General features: G+C 40.8%; 1 protein-coding gene across 4 annotated transcripts in view; it reads right to left on the bottom strand.

The window, feature by feature from the left end:
* atp11b (ATPase phospholipid transporting 11B) overlaps positions 1–22,183 on the bottom strand; it is a 53,067-nt gene extending 30,884 nt beyond the window's left edge. For all 4 annotated transcript variants that reach the window (XM_084012172.1, XM_084012174.1, XM_084012173.1 and 1 more), the window contains exons 1-14: positions 21,891–22,183; positions 13,318–13,434; positions 10,836–10,925; positions 9,037–9,117; positions 8,340–8,447; positions 6,224–6,352; positions 5,183–5,286; positions 4,344–4,391; positions 3,705–3,769; positions 3,272–3,353; positions 3,023–3,173; positions 1,350–1,547; positions 1,016–1,174; positions 511–698 (exon numbers count right to left, since the gene is read on the bottom strand). In XM_084012172.1, coding sequence (XP_083868298.1) covers positions 511–698; positions 1,016–1,174; positions 1,350–1,547; positions 3,023–3,173; positions 3,272–3,353; positions 3,705–3,769; positions 4,344–4,391; positions 5,183–5,286; positions 6,224–6,352; positions 8,340–8,447; positions 9,037–9,117; positions 10,836–10,925; positions 13,318–13,434; positions 21,891–21,917 — 1,547 coding nt within the window. In that variant the 5' untranslated portion in view covers positions 21,918–22,183. The remainder of the gene's footprint in view (positions 1–510; positions 699–1,015; positions 1,175–1,349; positions 1,548–3,022; positions 3,174–3,271; positions 3,354–3,704; positions 3,770–4,343; positions 4,392–5,182; positions 5,287–6,223; positions 6,353–8,339; positions 8,448–9,036; positions 9,118–10,835; positions 10,926–13,317; positions 13,435–21,890) is intronic.
* Positions 22,184–22,923: the final 740 nt, after the last annotated feature.

Raw genomic sequence — 22,923 nt, 5'->3', positions numbered from 1 at the left:
CCGTCATGCTCGCATTGCTTTGAACTTTGTTTGGAAAATGTACAAATGGCAAAAAAAACGTATGTAACAAAGTGGCCGGCTGGATATAAATGAGTAGTTTGACTTGCAGCCAGCACTTATATTTGGTGAACTTGCTACTAGCTATTTGCCACTTCATTTGAATGAATCATACTGTCAATACAGTGGTGTGTTCAAACTGCTTTTAATTTGCTGCTATGTCAACTACAGTCCAGCAAGACTAGAGTAAACAATAACCCTGCACACTGCAGTTCACTTACATGAGCGTGACGGAAATACACAAGAAATTCTTAATTGATAACTGTCACCATAGTTTTCCAATTGGTCATGGAGCACAACTGCTTTTGATTAAGTTAGGGATGTGTCAAATGGGATTTAGTGACGATGGTTATGCAAACAGCGGAGTTGAAGGGTGGAGTAGCTTTGTGCAATTCACCTAGCTTAGCTGGTTCCTCAATCTATGCGCTACATTTACAGTATAGGTAGCCTTACCTCTTTGTTGCCTCTACTAAAGCTTTCTCGTCCGGGGAAGAGGCGTAGTATTCCATGTAATTGGAAGAAAAACCGTTTGCATGGGAGAATGGGTCTCCTCCCCCAACCAGGCAGTCTGGCTGGTCGTAGCTGATCTGAACCGTGTGACACAATGACACCGCCTTGAGGAATAACAACTCCTCACCAATCTGGATCCAGAGACAACAGGGAGGAATGAGAGAGAAAGAAACACCATCACCATCTTATTCTAGAGCGACACACTGTATGTCATTGTAAATACAAGTGAGATGTTATAGTTTATTAACAAGAAATGGTATCGTATCACATTAGTCCACTTATCTATTGTTGATTACCTGAATGGCCTGAGGCAAAAAGACATGACTAACATTTTAGGTTTATTTAGGTATAGAATATGGTTCTGCTTGTTTGATGAGAGAAGTGACAACAGTATACTTGTAAAATGTGTATGTGTCTGCCAAAAGAAAATGAATGTAATGATTTATACCAGATCAGGTATAGAACCATCTGGTGAATCGTCAGTCATTCCCTCTGGCACCAGTTTGCCGTTAACTTCCCGGTACTTGGTTCCGTTAATTGAACACTCGCGGAACTGCATCTCGTTCTCCGTCAGCGTGCCCGTCTTATCTGTAAACACATACTCCACCTGGGAAACAGAAACACACAGATGCACACATCCTAGAGTATTATGTTGTCGAGTACTAAAGTTCTCTTTCATCCTATAAGAATAACATTTTATGTGTTATGTTCCTAGTGGTGTGTTGATTAATTAGCTTTACTCTTCTGCTTCATGTATGTATTCCTGCACTTGCATTCCTTACCTGTCCCAGCTCCTCGTTGAGGTCAGAGGTGTTGACCTGAGCTTTCTGGTCGCTCTCCTCATGGTAAAGGTCTAAATCCCAGCCAATAAAAAAGGAGCCCAAGAACTTCTGCATCTCCACAGTAACGTAGAGCGAGATGGGGATGATAAAGTTATAGAGGACCAGAAACGCCAAGAAGTCGGAGATGAATTTCAGGATCTAAAAAATGATAAGGGTAGATTTTATTAGAATGAGACACAAAAGGAGGGCAATGCACCGAGGATAAATTTAAGCTGTGAAACAAGATAGGAAGATAACCCAATAAGTCAAGTAAACTATGGGGTGGAAACAGTTGAATTTTTGTTGGAAGCAAAACCGAGAGTGGGTGAAAGAGAACAAAAACTATAATTAGCACCACATAGTTGTGTGTTTTTGCCAACCGGTCAGTCAAGTTGCCGTTTAAAACATGTCCAAAATGCTATTACTTCATGATTTTTTTCCTATTAGACCTTTGTGTGAAATTCAATGAGCATATGAATTTTCGAGTAATGGCCGAAAGCATCTGTTAATCTCTTCAGCCCTGAGTCTAAGTGAATGTTTGAACCATATTTAAAGTAATTCCCTGGTGTTGCTACAGAGATATCGGGCTCACAAGAGCCTTCCGACGGACAGATAACCCCGAAAAATTCCTTTGGCCATATCGGTCGCTACACACAGAAGGATGGTCTGATCACTGATTCTAAATCAAAGCAGGCAGGGTAATTTATTCCCATTATGGAGTTAATTACTTCATGTGACAAGAAAGGAGAGTGAGAGAGGACCACAGTGAGAGAGCAGGGCTTCAGGGTGCGACCATTTTGGGCACACATGCGACCAAAAATCAGTGAAGTGGGACTAAAAAATGGCCTTGGTCACACCTGTGCGCCTAATATTTAGCTGGTCTGTTTATGTGTGTAGTGAATATGGGAACTGTAAGTTTGATGTCTAGGAGAAGTATATCAATACTATGTTTGAGCCGGTTTGGACGTAATGTTTAAATGCTTTAAATTTAAACATTTTTCAGACTGTTGAAGGACTAAAAGATTCCCTGGAGAGCGTAGATAGCCGTTATACTGAATGTAAAAAGGCAGCCATCATTTGTTGCTGGTATTCTTCTGTTTGTCTCAAGGGAGGAGTGAAGCAAGTATACTGGACTGTGTGCCTCAATACATGGAAACTGCTGTTCTCACTGACTGATTCATGATGGCAGGTAGGCTGATAGGCCGGCAGACCGTCCCCATGAGCAGCACTTCCTCCCTTAAGCACCCTTCTAGGACTGTGTGTGTGTGTGTGTGTGTGTGTGTGTGTGTGTGTGTGTGTGTGTGTGTGTGTGTGTGTGTGTGTGTGTGTGTGTCCATGTGGATTCAAGCGTGGGCTCATCTTTATATCTTCACTTACTCCCTCGATTAACTTATATTGGCAGCAGAGAGAAATATCCTACTTTGTGTGGAGGGAAAGAAATAGAGAGAGAGAGAAATAGAGAGAGAGAGAGAGAGAGAGAGAGAGAGAGAGAGAGAGAGAGAGAGAGTTAAGTGGGGTGTCGACTAAAACCAAACCCTCATCTCATCTCTGGGGCCGACAGCCTGAACAACTTGTAAAAGAAAAAAATCTATAAGAACCCATCCTTCTGATGCTTGTATTCTAAGAAGACTTACCGGACTGCTGTTTCTCTCTTGTTCAGTCTTTTGGTTGTAGAAAGGCTCATCCCATTTGTCCTCAGCCTGCCAGGCGTACTTCAAGATGGTGCTAAGGACGGCTTCGAACAGCAAGATGCCCAGGTAGATGATTAAGAAGGTATTCATGGACCTGAGGGCGGGACGGTATTTTGAAGTTGAATGTTAAATTAACAACACGCCAAAAGAGCAATATTTTGCTTACTCTGAGAGATAACAGAAAGTGCTCACTTCTCTACAGTAGAGCGTTTCTGGGACTTGCACTTGTAGTTCAGGGCCATCTTGGACTCCATCCCTGTGTAAACTGCCACACCTGGGACAGCATAGTTGGTTGAAGTATTACATTGACACACAACACCAAAATGATCCATGTGTCCACAGTAGGCAAGATTGAGCAGTGAGTATCTTGTTCTAGCCATAATGTCAACTGAGTTTTGCTCGCTATTTTCACAGCTCCATTGTAAAAGTGTCACCTCTTTATCATACTTCCTATATGTAGGGGAAGTAGTTCAAAAGCAACCTGTCCTTTAGTGGATCCATTTTGCTTTTTTCTCACTCAATTCAGCCGGGAAATAAATCATTTACCCCCTTAGCCGTTTCCCTCTCAAGTGGAGGTTTTGCTTTTGCAGAATCATTTCTTTTGATTCCAAGGGTATTGACTCACCAAAAATCTCTTTGGTGTTTTTCAACCTGGCTCCTCTCAGCAGCAAATTTTCTGGACCCAGCGGTCTGACACAAAAGCAAACAAAAGCAGCATGAATACAGAAAAAGATGGACATGGCTATATGACTTTGGCACAATCAAAACACAATAGGCTCTTGACATAAACTCAGATCACTCAACAACGATCTGTGAGTCTCATACATCTTCTGCATATCAGCATGAAAAATCATCGGGTGAAAAATGTGACAAAAATGATCAATCACTTAAGTTAGGTCAACCTTGGCTATATGGCAATGTAAATGCCAGTTCATTCTGTAATTGTTTTATCCCGTTCTGCTTTTGCAAGATCAAGGCTGCCTGAAAGCAGCCAGGATAAGGACTTGGCTGCAGTGTGTGTTTTTTCCTTGTCCCGGTGATTGGTACATCTTGGTGATGCTGTCGATTGTGCATTAGAGTGTCCACTATCATTCCATTTTATTTGTCTGATGCTGTATGCTTGGTAGCAGCCCGTGCACTAATCTGAAGGCCATGTATCCAAAGCATCTTTATGGTGACGTCTGTTTAGCAGACTTAAGCTCAAGTGCAGATATAATTATGAATTCAATCATTGGCCAAAGAAGCTGGATACATTTTGTCTCACCTGACTATCTCCTCTCCGTGTTGAGTCACCATAATCCGACCGACAAACCTGGAAAACACCATTTCATTGAGAAAGGCTTTCAAACGCATGTCAATAACCCTTCCGTTTCAATTGGTCTTTGGAAAAATAACTCCATAAGACTCCATCCTGGTAAATAGTATACAATCAGGCTCTTCCAGCAGGACAATGTGGTTTATATTAATGCCTGAACCTGATTAAGGAAACCATGTTTAATTAATAAAAATCCAATTATTGCAGAAAGCTCACATTGGCTGGATAAGTTAAGTGCATTTAAACACAGACAGTTTTAAGAGAGAGAGACCAAGAAGGGGACACACACACACACACACACACACACACACACACACACACACACACACACACACACACACACACACACACACACACACACACACACACACACACACACACACACACACACACACACACACACACACACACACACACACACACACACACACACACACACACACACACACAGATCGATCCTAAACAGCCAGCTGAGTCAGACAAGAGTAAGAGGGGTTGTTAGAGGCCATGAAGCAATCTCAACCTGTCATCCATTTAATAATGCATCTCTTGCAGAGCATGTCAAACATGTATTTATCTTTTGGCTTTTAAAGTGGTAGTTTTACAGTTATACAATTTTAAATAAAAAGCTAGAAAACAAAACAATAAAGAAAAAGATCTTCCGAAATTATTTGAAAGGCAGGATCTTTATTTCTAATGTTCTTGATTAGCAGGGAATACCTGTGTTTATTGTATTGTGACTTCACGCACTTCACACTTTCAACCTGACGGTGTTCACACATGTTTACCTGTACAGGTCAGCGTCTGGTTGCTGACACTCCACCACAGCCTGCAGAGCCTCCAGTTGGGACACTGACTGACACACTGCTGTTTCTGCCGCAGAGTGGTGAGTCTACAAACATACATACAAGAAAAAATAAGTTAACGCTTACAAAAGAGAAGCATTGTTTAAAATTGGACAAAGATTTTCATACAAAAGAAAATACAAAATTCCCCAAAATATGCCAACTATTTGCATTTACACAGCTTTAAAATGACTCTCAATGATGTAATTCCTCAGAGCATACAGCGACACAATTAAAAGGTAGCCTGTGGAGTTTTAGACCACTTGTAGAACAACACTACCATTTGTATAAGTGGCGTGAGGTTGCACACACACTCAAACGAGTTACCATGAGAGGTCCTTGAGCATACATTCAGAAATACGTACTAAAATGATTACAGTGAAGGGTCCAGTAGAAGTTTAGCAATGGACAAAGATGGAGACAGATGCACAGCTGATCTCCCCCCTTAGGCTTTTGTTAGGTGGAGAAAAATAATCTGTTTTGTAAATGTGTTACAAGAATGGAAATTAACTCAACATGTTTTTCCAGGCCTAGAGGACAAAAATGTTAACTTTTTAACTGACGGCAAATTCTGTTTGTTTAAACTCCAAGGGGCACCGTTAAGGTGGAGCAGTTGGCTTGTCGAGTTTACTTAATCAAATGGTTGTTTGCACCACAAAGAGAAGTACAAGTATATCAGTTAATAAAAGTTTTCACACCACAAACTCAAGACATGCCACTGATAATTTCACATATCTTTGGAAATTCCAGAGAATATATTTTTTATATCCCTGCCTAACTCTTTTAACAGTTATATTGTCGACATTTGTAACTACAGTTTTTAAATTCTAATATTTGTATTGTAGTGTAAGGTTTTTCTATTCAGTATGTGTTTCCTGTCTATGCACCAACAAACCAAAGCAAATTCTTTGTATGTGAAAATCTACTTAGCAATAAACCCCATTCTGATATACTCCCAAAGCCAACGCTCTCCCACAAACAGACCTTAAGGTTGGTTTCTCCATCGAGGCTGGCTGTGGTAATGTGACAGGTGCCATCTGCACGATCGGACGACAGCAAGGCCAGGTCAGCGGGGAACGTCTCATCTTTAGCCACGCGAACAATGTCCCCCACCTGGATGGACAGGAAGAAAAAAACACACATACACACACAGGGCAACAGAGTTTAAGTTTTATACCGACATTTACTTCAACTGTTTTGGCAAGGGTCAATTGATAATCAGAATTTTCTGAATTTTGAACTCATTTTTGTGTTGGACTAAAGTGGAAACACATTTTTTTTCTTATCAATGTTCTCATTTTGGTGTTCTGAAAAGAAGTGCAGATATGGTGTAGCTTTAAATATCTCACTCCTGTAGGTCTCCTGGCTGTGACTAGGTCAACAATATCAAGTGTGCTGAATATATTTAGTCAGTCAGTAAATGAACCTCTCAAACACACACGTCACTAAAGTAGCGTTGCATTGGCTCCAGACACACTTGTTACGGTATCTCTGACCTCTAGGATTTGTGTGCACACTCCAATGTTCCAGTTATAGGCACCACCAGACAGCTTATCAGTGACAGGAGAGGTAACGGGTAAAACTGGTTTAGGATTTTTGTGGGCTGTAAATATGCAAATAGCTCAAGAAATTGGAAACTATAGTAAATCAGTAGTCTTCAGGAAAACAACAGGGCTACAAAAAAAAATAATAGCAACCAGTCAACTACTGACAATGTATTGACATGATACAAAGTGACTTTCAACATGCAACAAATGCATCATTCACACAACATTTCCATTGCAATTTAACACATTTAACACTACAAACGGTCCAGTTTCTTGTAATCCTAAAATCTTCCGATACCACGTTAAAACGATAATAAAAGAAATAGAAATAAAACTAAATGATCAATAATCAGATTTTCAACTCAGGGCTGCACAGACTAAACAATGTGGTTGTTACAGCATTGTCTCCAGCACCAAAGTCACCACATGACTGGAGTAGAGATGCTGAGATTAGATATTTTTAGTAAAATCCATCTCTCTCGACTTAACCAGTCTCTACAACCTGCAGCCTGTCAGTCAGTCACCAGGGCAACACCGTTGTTTTTCCACGCAGGTTGCACGCGCAACTTCCTTCCTGTTGCTGTACAGCACATCATAGTGTGATACTTCCCTGTTAATAGTCTGCCATTTACAAATACTGGTTTCATACTGAGGTGTCGGACATACTTATAAATGTCACACATTGTTGTGGTGACTTAATATCACGTTGGTGAGGAGTTTCAGGCGCAGCCAGTGGCTGTGTGTTGGCTAATGTAATGAATATGCTAAGCCAACCAAGACCGTTATCACAGTAAACAGTCCAGTTATCTCCAACAACAACGTATCCAACGAGCCAATTAATCACCTTAATGATATTAATGAAGTTGATGAGGCTTCACTTACAGTTTTGCGGTTTATGAGGGGGGAATTTAGATTGTTTAGATACTGGCTGCAGCTGCTGTTCTTAGGCTAGCTGGAGCTGCTGTGGGGATTTAACTTTTAGACAATGATAAACGGTGCACTGATTAGCTTTGAGATCCATCATATTCTGTGTGTTCTAGATGTGTTAACTTCTTCAGCTTTGCATTTCACATTACAAGCATAAGCAAAACCAGCAGGCGACCCGTCACTGTTATTCTCCGAGTGCAGACACAAACAGGCTCTGTAGTGAACGACATGCTGACGGATTTGGTGTGCCATTTTTTACTTTTTGCTGTAGTATTGAAAGAGGTAAATACTATTTTTTTAGATTGGCATTGTATCGAAGTTTAAAATTCCTGAAACCTATAAAACAGTTCTCTTTTCATTGACAGTATGATCTTATATGGCCCTTCTACACAGAACAGCTCTACAGAAACACCACTAGGACCAGGAATTTGACAGCAAAGTTTAAGGTATGTATGGCTGTTCTCTTTGAGCTGTGAAAAACGTATTCTTATGTACTTTGAAGTCCAAGTTTTCCCCCAATAAGACAATGCTTCACTTTGTTCACAAAATGCGTCTCTGAGTAAAGCTTTGAACGGTAACAACTAATAGAACGAAGTTCCTTTAGGGTGTAGTTTTTGCCATCTTACCCTGATGTTCTTGGATTTCGTCTGGACCAGACTTCCACTGCGGACCACAAACACTGGAGCCCCATTCACCTCGTTGTCGGCTTTGTGTCTCAGCCAATCCTCATAGCCCTATGAAGAAATTCCCTCAGTAACAAAGCACATACAGCAACTGATAGGGATATAGTCGTTTTGATGGAGGTGATGCGTGGCTGACACGACTAGCTGCTGATCAACTGAAGCTCATTCCAAACTCGGGATGTCAGTTTCACTTCATTTTGCTTTTGATAGCCTGACACCCATACATTTTCCAGCAAAAAAATCATAAATACAATTTCATAAATGAAAATTGACGTGACATAGAAGATGCATTTTCCTTTTAGTATGGCGCTCCACTGACTTTAAAAATGTTGCAGCTGCATTTCCAAGCGCTAAAGCCATCCTGTTTTAATGTCTTGTGTTGTAAATGTCTTACTTTTAATTCTCTGTTATGGTTGCAGCTCACGAATAATGTAATGACTCATCGATTCTGAATTGAAACATTTTCAATAATTATTTGTTTGCCTTCAGGCCTGCTTTGTAAATTCTTCTGAGAGGGACATAGCTCGACACGCACACACACTGACTACAATTCATCTACATTAATGATACTGGATGATGCACATTAGTTCCCCATTTTCAGCCCGACAAAGAGGAAGTTATCGTGTGCTTGTGTTCTCACCTGTTTAATGGCAGTTACTGTGATCACAAAGAAGAGAGGCAGGCCGCTGGTGACTGGAGATGTTGGGGTGTCTATCATTAACTAGAAAGACAGACACAGCGGCAGGTTTGCAGAGATTTAAAAAAATTGTAAGGGCAGCATAAACATATATATATATATATATATATATTTTTTAACTGAGTCAATTATACCAAAGACTCAGTAAAAGTGGGTGTGCCCTGTTAGAGAGAAAACAAGAGAACTAGAAAGGCAGCAGAGAGAAGTAGTGGCTGATGTGTCAAACAGGAAATCCTTATAACGTCCCTTAAAGGTTAACTGCCAGAAACACACACACACACACACACACACACACACACACACACACACACACACACACACACACACACACACACACACACACACACACACACACACACACACACACACACACACACGCAGACACACGCAGACACACACACACACACGCACACACACACACGCACACACACACACGCAGACACACACACGCAGCCACACACACGCAGCCACGCGCACGCACACGCAGACACGCACACACACACACACACACACACACACACACACACACACACACACACACACACACACACACACACACACACACACACACACACACACACACACACACACACACACACACACACACACACACACACACACAGTGAACCACCATGAATCAGTGAACCTATAAACCCAGTGAATTTATAAATTACGTTTACAAATATTTTCCCCAAAACATCAGTGATACAAAAAAGAAAGCCAAGCATCATTCTCTGCAAATGTAAAAAAAAAAAAAAAAAAAAAAAACTTTTACCTTTTATTCATTCATTCAATTACAAACCTATCTTCAATGATTATTTTTTGGCACTTATTGCATTTGTTGGAAAGTTGAGAGTATAGAGAAACAGGAAAATGAAGAAAGAGAATTGTAGAATGGCTTATAATGGTTTAGAGTAGAGAAGAACATCAAACAGAGAACATGGAACACAGTGTTATATATTATCTTCTGTCATTACATGATTACATTTGAACCTTTTGCTGCTCAGCATTGCAACAAGAAAGCAGTTATTGGATGGAACTGCATCTACTTCCTGGTAGTTGACAGAGAATGAGCCGAAATGCATGTATTCACATTCAAAGGCTCTATAGAGATCCCAATATTATTTAGTACTTACTGTAGAAAAGTGAAACCATATTTCTTCAAGGCGTGTCAAATTTAAATATGCAACAAAACATTCAACTCTAAGATGCTTAGATTCCATCTAAAAACGGTCAAATTGGTCATATAATAGGACATCATGTTCACAATGTCAAGATGAAAAAAGGCCCTCTATTCAGTGATTTGAGACTAAGCTGACTTCAGCTTCACTGACAAGTTGAGTGGGTGAAAAGAGAGCCTTTTTTGACAGAGTCAAGTCGATTACTCTGGCTCCACTACACAGGCCCAAATAAATCAGGAGACGGCTGAAAATTTGAAAGCCAAATCCTTCTTCAGCACAGGCTGACTGATGCATAGTGAGAGCCTCACGCCTAAGGATGGCTCTAAAGACACACATATTACTTAATGTGTGGGTGTAATGTTTTAATACGCAGGCAGACCTGTCTCGCGACTGGTACCTAGAAGTTGATGAGTCACACACACTCTCTCTCCCTCTCTCTCACACACACACATTTGTATTGAGTGCAGGAAAACTGAAGTCACACATGGCTTGTCACCAACCGAGGGGGTAATGAGTACCTGCCACAAAGAATTGTGTGTATACATTTGTGAGTGTTATTACCTGCACAAGGAAGATGATGAGAAAATAGAAGTTGGCTATTCTTCTGAACTGCTCAAACAGATTCTTTGGGACAAAATTCCAAATCGTGTACTGAAAGGGAAAGAACAACAAAGAAAAACAACAGCATTTAGGATAACGACTAAGAGAAGAGTATTTACGCAGGGTATATGTGGGTTTCAAAAAGCCATATTTAAGACTAGTGCTGAAACGGTTTGTACGTTTCCACCGAATCATCTGAGAATTGTGGACACTGATAGATTTTCAAGTTTGTAAATAAAACTTTTGGCCCCAATTCCATTTCCCATCATTGCAGCAATCCAGTCACTAAGAGAAACAGGGAAGCAAAAGGGATAGTCATCCAGGGAGAGCGAGAGCCTCAAGATGCAAATAGCTGTTTCTACGTGCCTCCCTCTGATGATTTAGTGAGTCTTTCAGAAATTCAACAACATCTAGCACTCTGATGGTGCTACGTTTTACGTGAGTAATCCTCAATAAATGTATTCTTTGACTGTGGAACAGTAGCCTTATGTTGTTGTTATTGACCCTTTCTGAGGCTATTGCCAAAATGCTTCTCTGATGGTCCTTGGAGACTGAAGCACATGAGATATTTTAAATAGTTTATTAACGGTATTATTATTAATAGGCTGATATTTACACCACAATATGGTGGATAGCTCAGGGGGTAACACCACTGCATTCCTGCTAGAAAATGTGAATGCACAACTACACTGTCCCCGCTACCATAACTGAGACCAACAAGCTGATAAACAGTACAGCAGCAGTGATTCTCGAGATGCTTGGTTACAAGATAAACAGCATAAGCCATTAGGAGCTGTATCCCCCATGGAGAAGAAGGTTGGAGGCAAAGATCAAGGCAACATGGAGAGAAGTTAGCCAGCTATCACAGCTACAGAAAGGCACTAGCAAAGAACAACCTCAGAAGTATACCAAACTCTCCATACCAGAGGCACTGGAGAGCATCTTGAGAGCAGACCACAACAACCTCCCAGAAGACCCAGTTACCATCACGATGGCAGACAACCAAGAAAGAGTGGCATGGATGGAGAGCTGGACACCACCAGGCCCTGATATGATCCACACCTACTGGATAAAGAGACTAACTGCACTCCATGAATGCCTGGCAGCATGGATGAACCAACTGCTGATGGATGGGACCCACCCAGAGTGCTTACATAGTAGCATTCCTACAGTTCCATAGTCTCTTCCATCATCCATGTATTTGCTGTTCCAGTAGCTAATTTCTCATCAGGTCGCCCTGGTTCCCCGACACCAGACAGGGGACCTTGTTGACCTGGGTGTTGGCCGATATGACTCTTGTATTGGTTTCAGTTATGTCTGAGTTAGGCAGATAGCATCAAGGGTCTTGCCTAAGGGCCCACACTGGTTTCCAAACCACGCCCTAACCGAAAATCAAACCCCCAGTCTCCTATACCAGTCACTGAGCTATCCTGCTGTAAACAGTTGTTGAGTCATATTAAGATGAACTGTTTTATCATACTAATCCAGTCCCTGAATGACCACTGAATGACTGACAAACATATTATGCATCATCAGGCATCAAATAACTAAAGTACTGAAGCCATCATTTATAGGTCTCCGCTTCAGACAATTCATTTTTTCATACTTCCTGCCAACATTGCCCACTGGTAGTTCCAAATATAAAGAGTATATAGCCTGTCATCAGTAAATTGTGATTAGTGCCAGAATAATCCTGTTCGCGCTTACGCTTGAATCCATAACTACAAAGAATATCTGATGAAAGAAAAGTTTTGTTTTTTTGTCATTCAGCATATTTAATGGCCCGCTTTGACTTCATTCTGTGAAGTTAATCACATTATTACACACCTCCACCAAGAATGATCTTTTAGCCGTTTCTGTCTCTTAAAAATGCATGACTTAAAATCTATTTAATTCTGCCCCAGGTGACTTAACCCTGTTGTCAATCATTTAATCAACTGCCTAATCCTGGCGGACAGCAGCCTCTTCGGTTTATTGTCTTTTTTTCCAGTTAATCTTCCAACTGACCTCCTAATCCTCTCACCAACACAAACATTATTTTTTTTGTCACAGTTGATCCCGTTAACGACAAATCATGCTTCACCCCTCATGACTCTCCCACCATGCCACAGCTCCAGGTTATTTTAAAGACTGATTAAGCTGCCAGAAATCCGTGTACAAGTTAAGAGTTTCTGTAAGTGACACTTTTTCCTTTAGGTTACAGTCCAAGCTCATGCATAATGTCATGGTTCATATCTTAAAAAAAAGAAAAGAAAAAGGAAGTGGCAGTTTTGTGAAAAAGATCTAAGACTAAGAATATTACCTCAGACATTAACCTACTTTATTAAGGAGACAATACGCAAATCACATCAAGTTTAATTAAAATGATACACTGAGTGACTATTATGAAATCCTGTTGTGATAACACCATGGGGAAACTACCGATTAAAATTACATTTGGTACCTTGGAGGAGATGATTCTGTTGTCAGCAAAGCGTTGTGGTATGTAGTGGCCATGCTGGGGGAAACGGTTCGCTACATAGACCGTCCTGGTGTCACTCTGATGAGGGGGGTCAAAGCCCTGAGGGAAGGGAAGGTATATGAGGAGAGAGAGGGGTGGGACAGGAAAAGGGACGAATGGAAAGGAAAAAGGAGGGAAAGGTTAATTACGTTACAACTCATGTTACATTTTATAGTAGCGATCTCACTTCATTTTTCTTTGCACAATTGATATAAATCATCCAGTTGATGTCAAAGTTTTGTTTATATATAGTGCAATGCCATTTTTCGGACAAAGTCTTGATAAATGATGACAATTTGTAAATTCATTAATTAGTACATTTCCAAAAGATTTCAGATGATTGATAAATAATAATTAATTGTTTATACAATAAATCAGTCAATCATCATTACTTGTACAGATGAAAATGGCAAAACTACACTAACGTGTGAACTAGCTCACAGTAACTTGCAGAAAACAACAACAACTTTCATCACAGTCAAGTCACCAGCCTTCTGACACTCTCTTACCCATAACCACAGAAATGAAGTCACATTCTTTGATCAGCTGTGTTTATTTAGCTGGAAAGTTAAGAGGAACACAACATTACTGTGACCTGCAAACACTCTTCTATATCTCAGATAGTTATTAAGCTAAGTAGTTCAGATTATGCTGGTTATTTTTCATCCATTCATCTGCAGGCTATAACAAAAGAGATGCACTTTTCACTTCTCCTCCTGCTTAGTTCTAACATTATTTCCTGATAGTGTCCTGCGTGTCACACTCGGCCCGGCTGCTATTCGAAGAAGGTTAAAGCAAATGCTTACAATCATTTGCAAATGTTCTATGACGTAGGTCCAACACACACACACATACACACACACCCATACGCATGCACAGAGGAATGTATCCGGGCCACGTCACTCACTCCCACACAGATTCACCTCTGTTCAGAGACACATGTGAACCATTACCTCCCTTCTGTTTCACTCTCTTAAGCTCTCCTTCTGCTGCTGCTTTCTTATTGTTCCTTAAGTAAATGCACTGAACACATAATCAACACGTCATTGAGGCATTTATCAAAATGGCAATAACAACAAAGTCTCGTCTTTTCCTCTTGGTGATATTGTAGCTGTTGGAGCTAATATTTGAGCATAGTGACTGAGTATATTTGTAGTTTTGCATACGCAGTGCCTTAAAACCCTTAAATATTTAATCAGAAGCTCTAACTTTTAGAGGGAAGGCCAAGTCAGCATCTTTGGGCAATATTTGAAAGCAACATCATACAGCTTCACATACAGTACTGAATTCGGAGTTAAACGGACCTGCGCTTTTCACACCGATGGTACAGGGGGAAATTTGGGGTTCAAAATCTTGGCCCAAGGACACTGGCATGCCGGGACTAGCTCTGGGCCACAGCTGCCCCCAAAGCATTGAGCTCTCTACCACCAGAGTTGGTTGAAGGAAACATAAACCTGTGCAGTATTCTGTTCATTAACACTGCTTACATTAAATCAACCTATACGAACCAGTAATTGCTGGCAGGCTAGGATGTGAGTTTTGTAAGCCAGAAATGATCACCACATTATTGAGTTACTGGCATTGATCAACACAACATCCTCACATATTGAGGGAAGTACCGTTTACTCCACATCTTCACATGATTACCGTAAAGACCCTTGATGGTGGTTATTGGAGGGGGAAATGAGTAGTTCCATTTCTTGATGTTCTGGCACACCACCAGAGCATCTTTGTAAAGAGGAGCTTAAGTTACCTTCACATGTTGGCTGAGTACATACAAAACTGCTGTGTGTAACAAAGACTTGTGAAATAAGGGAAGCACCACCTGAAAACACACGCAATGCAGCTTTAATACAGTAACTGTTGTCCATGCTTTAGTGTTCAGTGTTCATAATGGACAGATCTGTTTTAATCGTTTATGGTTAATCTTATTGAACTAGCGAGTTAACATACAGATGGATTACATCCAGTTTCGAATGGCTAGTGTGTTTCTTTGGCTCTGATGTCCATCAACACAAGCAAAGCAATAATGCTGCATAGTTAAAGTGATCCAACAGGCTGATTTTTCAAATACACACTTTGCTCAATACTCAATATGCACCTCAAATATACAAGAGATCTGCAAGAACTCAAACAGAATGAGTAAGGTAAATATCATGCTGATTGTGTTATTCAATCAGGGACAGCCTGTTGTGAGCATACACACATACTTCACCACCCAGAAAAACCCAAACTGGTAAAATTACATCAATCTGTCCGTCACAACGTTCTATCCCAAACAATAAATAATCATTTACACAAATGTACAGTTATACAAGTAGGAATCTCACAGCGGGATTATGTTTAAAACTCAAGTGTTTAAATCCTGAATCAGCTGCTTGAGCGCCGTGCTCCGCCTCAGGCAGCATATATCAAGTGACAATAATGATCCAAAATATATCTGTTGTGTCAAACAAATGAGGCTTACTTTTGAATCATTCCACAAACAATATAATTACATATTACACATAAAGAGTGCTGCCATGCTGCATTAAGCAAGGTATACTTGAGGAGGTAAAAAAAATATATAAATCATCTAAACAATGGATGGAAATGGATGAAGCGTGTTGCTGATTCCTAAGTGATGCATCCTATAATTTAACTCCAGAAGACAGACAGATGCATCACTCATTATACATAGAGCCAAAACAGCACTCATTCACTGGATTCAGGTCTCTTACTGTAGGTTAGAAACAAATCTGCTGCACTACAGTAACGTATATATTATACATGTACGTTATAGCTTTTTTAAAGAGAACTCTAGGAGCAGCAGATATGATGCAACAAAGATCTAACATGATGTCAAGAGTGCCAGACTTAGTTATTTGTGTCTGCCTCTAGTTGGAACAGATTAACAGATTGAGTAGAAATTAGGGTTGGGCTGATTCCCGGTTTCACCAGTTCGGTTTGGTGTACGGGGCTAAACCAGGTTGGATTTATGCAAACCGGTTTGATTTACGCAAACGGTTGAACCGGCATTTGTTCTTATGACACGTTGTGGAAGATTAAAAACATCAGCGACCTCAGGTTGCTGCTTATTACTAATAAGCAGCAATATTGACTAGGGGTGTGAATCTTTGGCTTCACAGTGATTCGATTCGATTAACGGTTCAGTAGTTGGCGATTCGATTCAAGGACAATTTCTTTTTTTGAACAATTCGATTCAATTCTGTAAAACCATGATTTGATTTAGTAACTGTTAACCAAAATTCTATATCCATGAAATAAACATGCAATAATGCAAGTGCGACTATCTGTATTCTTCTGAAATGTGAATTACTTATTAAACATATTTATTCTAATAATAATAATAATATTTTACGCTGAATACAAAAATGTAATTAAACATTGCTCAGTTATTTTGAACATTTTTTAATAGGCTACATGCTGGCAGGGGAGAGAGTGTCTTAAACGTATTAAAACATTAATCATAAGTAAGAATCGCGATTCATAAGATTTAACGCATTTATATCGATTATTGGTGAAGCCAAAACGATTCATTCTATTTATGTATTTTAGCAGATCGACTGATTCCTAATAATGGCAAGTGATTAAAACAATATTGTGATTATTAAAAACGGATCGGTAAGTGCCCAAATGTGCAGCCGCCCCGCCACCGAACGAGCAGAGGCCGGCGTGACCAATGTGGCATCATGACTTTTCGTAAATATACACGCCACTTCCTGTGGCGTGTTATCTGTACGCAATTTGAGCTATCCACGTGTATGTGTACGTTCTGAGGGAAACGACCCATCACATCCGTGTGTTTGTCAGCGCCCTCTACCGAAACGACCCATCATATCTGCGTGTTTGTCAGCGCCCTCTAGCGAAACGACCCATCACATCCGCGTGTTTGTCAGCGCCCTCTAGCGAAACGACCCATCACATCCGCATGTAAACGCCCTTTAGGGTTAGGGTTCGGCGTTGATAAACACGCGAAAAGGCGATTGTGCGTAGTGATAACACGCCATAATGGCATACAAGTTGGAGTGTCATACATACGCCACTTCATGAGATCAGTCTGGCGTGACAGAGATCACATTTCAGTCGAGGTGGGAGGAGGGAGATGGGCACACAGTACCTTGTGTTTGTTTACATCGACGTTTTGAGGTTGGTTAGGCTACTAGGCAACGCGCCACCAGAGCATTTAACGAGCTGAGAACGTTGATCCGAAGAAGATAAAAAGCTGCTTCTTGTTCGTACGAGGCCACCATTGTATGCAGCAATACGTACATGATGCACAGTAACTTCACTTGCAGTTGAAGAGTCATGTAAACAAGCAAGACGAGCAAAAGTTCTCCTTTCACAGTTTTTTGAAGCCACAAGCTAATCGTAATTACGATGCTAATTGAATACGTCACACAGCCTGCGGCGCCGTATCAGTCTTTTTCGCTCCGCAAAGAGACACCGTTGCGGCCTTACGCTGCAAAGAAACGGTACGATCGCGGCATATTTTTGACTCTCCTTTCGGTGATTACGCCACAATCTTCTGTGTAAAAAAACAACTATCACCCGGGAGCGTCTGATATGGCAAGTGCGACGCCTAGTGGGAAAGGTCTGTATAACCGGTTCGGTCCGGTCTTCAGCTTGATATCAGACCGGTTTGAAAATGTTTAAACTGGCCTAAGCCTAGTAGCTGAAGGATAGGTATGACTGGATCGTATTAGAGACACCCAACCTTAAGTACGAGGTAAATCCAAGTAGGAGCCATTTTCCATTTTTACTTCTCCCAATTAGAATTAAACCAACCATAAAAGAGAAGACGGATATGACAAGTAAAAGGTGAGTGAAAGAAAGATTTCCAAGCCTCCAGATAGGGCTGGGTATTATTTATATAATGTAAATTTCATTTTCTTGAAATGGCAGTTCATGATGTAATGCAACATCAAAATAAATTAATTAAACACTCATTCTACCACCTACCACCACCAAATTAAGTTCTCAAATTTAACAAATTCTTTAAATATTCATCAGTTGATTTTTCAAATATATATATTCAGTCCCTTTTCAAAATCCACATGAACCAGCCTTCAGATCGGCATAAATTAGATCCAGAGCGCACCTGGGCTACATTACATCGCTTCCAGCAAACTTCACGGAGAACAATGAGGATCTTTCTTCATTGAATATTCTCCGGTGTAGCTCAGCTTAAACACAGGATCTGTCGGCATGGTGTGTGTCGTTCACTACAGAGCCTGAACCGTACTGAACTTTTGTGAACGGTACTAACATTCCCTAAACTTCAGCCGTCTCTCTTCTAGTCTGCCATGTCCATCTGTCTGCGTGGAGAATCTCGTACGCACTTGGTGAAACACAACAGCAGAGCATATTAATGGCCGTGAAATTTTTGCATCACTGCATGACAATGGGGGAAACACCGGCCAACCTTTGGAATGCATGTTGAAATTATTGAGATGTTGCTTGCAGGTGAATCATATATATATAGATTTCTCCCCTTCTAAATTTGGCACCATTCTCTCCAACGTTTTTCAATAATGCGCAGGTCCTCTGGTTGGTCGGTGCCTGATGTCACCTTTTGACGATATCCAAAAATTCTCATGCACCCGTCAATTTGTAGGCTGACAGGGAATTACTCCCTGCACAAAGATTACACGTCCCACAGCGCCTTGGGGGAATCATTGCCCTGAACAATGGCAGGACAACAGACTAATACATCACACCCCAATGCATCAGAGTCGTATCAGAGACCAATCGGAGATGGAAAGAGGGAGTAACATGAAGCATAGGTTCTAATTTTTTTTCAGCCAAGGACCCATTACAACATAGAAAATATCTATCACGAGCAAGTTGCAAGAGAGAAAGAGCTGCAATACAAAGAGGAAGAAAGGGAGTATTGGACCATCTGTAGTCAGATGTGGTAGGTGCTGATTTTGACTGGATTACTGATGACAACAGTTAACAACATAACTACAGGAATGCCAAAAAGATATATAAAATGTGGCATGAAATGAGTAGCCTGAAGCAGAGCTACAGATGATAAAGGAACTTCAACAATATTCAGAGCATTAATACAGCGGCAAGAGGAACTCTCCCTTTGTGTTGTAATCTGAACTTCTCCTTGCCTTTAGTGCATGTTTGTTTCATGTACGAAAGTAAAACGCATATTATATTGGATGTTTTACAACTGACATTTATCCACATAATGACCTTTCTAACATCCCACTCTGGCACAAAATCTTGAGACTGAAACCTGATTGTGGTAATGCATCAAAGTGAGTATTTTATCATCTCAAGTTTTGTTTTTCAAAATTATATTATGAAAATGGTCACTGCTAACAAGCAATGACTATATCGAAACTCTTCTCTCCTTACTGCATTGAGTCAATATCCATAATGCGAGATCAGCCATATCAAGCCTTACTGCGGAGAAACTAGTATGGCTTTGGGAAATCAAACTCATAATACAACCACTAATAATGTATCACTAAGGTTATCAAAAGGACAACATGAGTTTGTATGTTTCTTGAAATAAGGCAGGAATCGAAGATATCCTGAACATGCAAGTTGACTTTCACACCATGTGGTATCAATATCCTATATTAAATATATATATATGATCGATTCATTGGTGGTTGAGAATTTGATTGAGTACATGCAGTTTAATTGATGTATCAAATAAAGATCTGAAACATACACAAAGACACTCCTTTTGATTCTTGATATCAATATCAGTATCAAATCATGTTTCAACGGCTGTGCTGGGAGCGGTCCTGCGGGCCAAAAGTAATGCATCCCTCCGAGACGCTCACTCAGCAGCATCGGGAGCTGCAGCCATGCATCAATCCTCCTCAATGGCTCTAACTGGCAGCATGGACACAGGGATTGAGAACTTTCCCCTAGGGGATTCACCTATCTTTCAAGAACAAAAACTTTCCATGTAAAACTTGTAGAACAGGATGTCCAAGGTTTTTCCTAGTTGCTACCGATGCTTTAACTGTAATTATAGTAGGTCTTTTATCATGTAAATACATTCCGAACATGATGTGGTGGAAGAAGACCGACAATAAAAGGCTGTCACACTGCCAGTTAGGACTCTCACACATATCCTCCTTTCTCCTTACTGTCAACCACCATCCTCAGAAATAAACTGATAATGAATAGGTGAGGGGATAAACATTTACTGTAGTACCTCCCAGCTGATATAAAAGGTCAGACAAATGCTCCCAAGAAACTTTTTCATTAGGGCATTTTAATTACATTTTTAATGAACTGGTCAATTATATGGAAAGGGTCAAATGAACAAAAGTTTTCTCAAATTAGGAGGAGACTACCATTTCTATGGAGGCTAACTCTCTGTGGTGCTCTTTGAAAAGGACAGAATTAACCTCTAAAAGCAGAAAGAAACTTTTTTTGTACAGGTGGACAAACTTGCAACTGAGCAAGTCACTCTGACCCAACTCGAAGAACGGGGATGGGGCCGTGAGAGCTCAGACACACCTTAACATCGATTCATTTCACTGGCTGTGGCAACATCAACAGATTGACCAATGCGTTACTAATCTCATTACATGCTCTCATCCATCCATTCACAGTTACACGCCCACCTAACATGCTCACAGTCACACGTCTTTCATTTACACTGTATGTCAATGCAGGTTCTTACTCAAACTTTGGTAAAGAGAAATTACCACAGATACTCAATATGCACCTGTAACTCACTCTTGTACAGGGAACATTGGTTTAAATCAGACTGGACTCCTTAGCTCGACGTGGACCAGTATTATCGTTGAACTGCCCCACTTGCCTTTCCCTGTCAAGGCGTCACTCGACAGCCATGTTTGTAGGCAAACAACAGGTGATTACAGCAAATACAGGATACTCTTTGAGCATATCTAATCATTCAAATACAGTCAACGTTCAACTTTGGCCAGTGCATACCGATGGATCGATCCGACTGCATCATAGAAGTTAAAATAAGTCAGGCTAATATTACGTAATGATCTAACCAGGTGTTAAAATGAGTTTGTTGGATCGTCATGAGCCGCAAACAAGTCACTATACGAGTTGAGTGAGGAGTTAGCAACGCTCTTTAACTTTGCCAAGTTTTACATTGTTAGCCACATAGCTAGCGTTAACTGTCAGTTAAACAAACGATTCATCTGGAGTTTAACATGCAAGCAAACTTCAAATCAACTCACAACTCCAGTTGAAGCCCAACCCGTTTGCTTTACAGGTTTCGACCAACGTTATCGTGACAAATCAATCAGAGACTTAACGTTAGCTAACTGGGAAGGTGGCTAACGTTAGCGGTAACGTTACCTACACCTGACTTCACTGCGATACACAACAATGTTTTGGACACATCGTCAACAGCTAATTGGCTAGGTTAGCTCGCCAAATGTGATTTAAGTAAAGTTTCTACAGGTTTCCGTGGGCAAACCATTTTAATACGCGACTGGTGTGCTGAGCTAACGAGTGCTAGCCGTGTGAGAAAGGTAACGTTAGAGTAGGTTTACCAGCTGTTGTCGTATCCACCGTAGCATCCTTAACAAATGCGTTACGAAGTGGCCAGCGCAGTCGCTAGCCCCGCGCTAGCAACTAGCTACTCCAACAAAATCGTCCAGAAACATAAATATTTCCCCCCAAAAGCAGCTCTTCTGGGTCGCATTACGCGACACGGTCACGCAGGGGAACAAATCCGGTCCTTCCCATTCCGCGGTAATGTTTGACAAATGAGCCCCGGTTAAAGTGACAGACGGCTGGCCACGGAGTCCCAGCGAGCTACACTACATCTCCGCTCTGCCACGACCAGTCCTCCCTCTGCCAGCACACACAGTTCTGTGCAGACGCTGGCCGCTCTCTGGCGGTCTCTCAACGCCCCCTACCTGTTTGCATCCACAAATGATGGAACCGACCTATGACTGACTGTCTGTCTGACTGACTGACTGACTGACTGACATCAATGTATATATTTTTTAAATACATGGACACTACGAGTTTATTATATATCTGCCTTAATAAAGGATGGATGGATTACTAAAAGGCCAAACAGGGCAACTGGCCAAAAGCCCCATGTCCACTGTTTGGCAAGTGGTTTGTGGTCATTTTAGTTGCATTTTAGTTGTATCTTGTCATCTTAATTTTTGCTCTGTCAACCCAGCCGAACATCCGAAGAGTGACAGCGACCGTTAAAAGCTACAATGAGTAAACAGATCTGAAGATGAGCAGTAGTGCATCAGACACGCGCACTCATTTTCATTTGAAAGTTTTTCTTCTTCATACTGTGCTTGAATGAGCATACACTACTGTAGAGGTGCTGTATACACCAAGACAGTGGTTAAGTTATATCCAGATTGCTTACTTTGCACTTTTTAAATTGTTGAACAAACTTTTGACATTAAGCCAACTGAGTGGAGATTTAAAGTGAATTTGCTTGCTCCAAATGTGTTTTATCTTAAGTCCAGGGGGAATTTGTTTCTCATCTCGTGCAGCAAGACCTAACCAAATATAAACTGAATACTTGTCCCATATACATTAATTCATGGCCCC

This window comes from Eutrigla gurnardus (assembly GCF_963514095.1).
Source record: "Eutrigla gurnardus genome assembly, chromosome: 6".
Classification (NCBI taxonomy): Eukaryota; Metazoa; Chordata; class Actinopteri; order Perciformes; family Triglidae; genus Eutrigla; species Eutrigla gurnardus.
The sequence above is the reverse complement of the archived record's forward strand: the minus strand, read 5'-3'. Positions and strand labels throughout refer to the sequence as shown.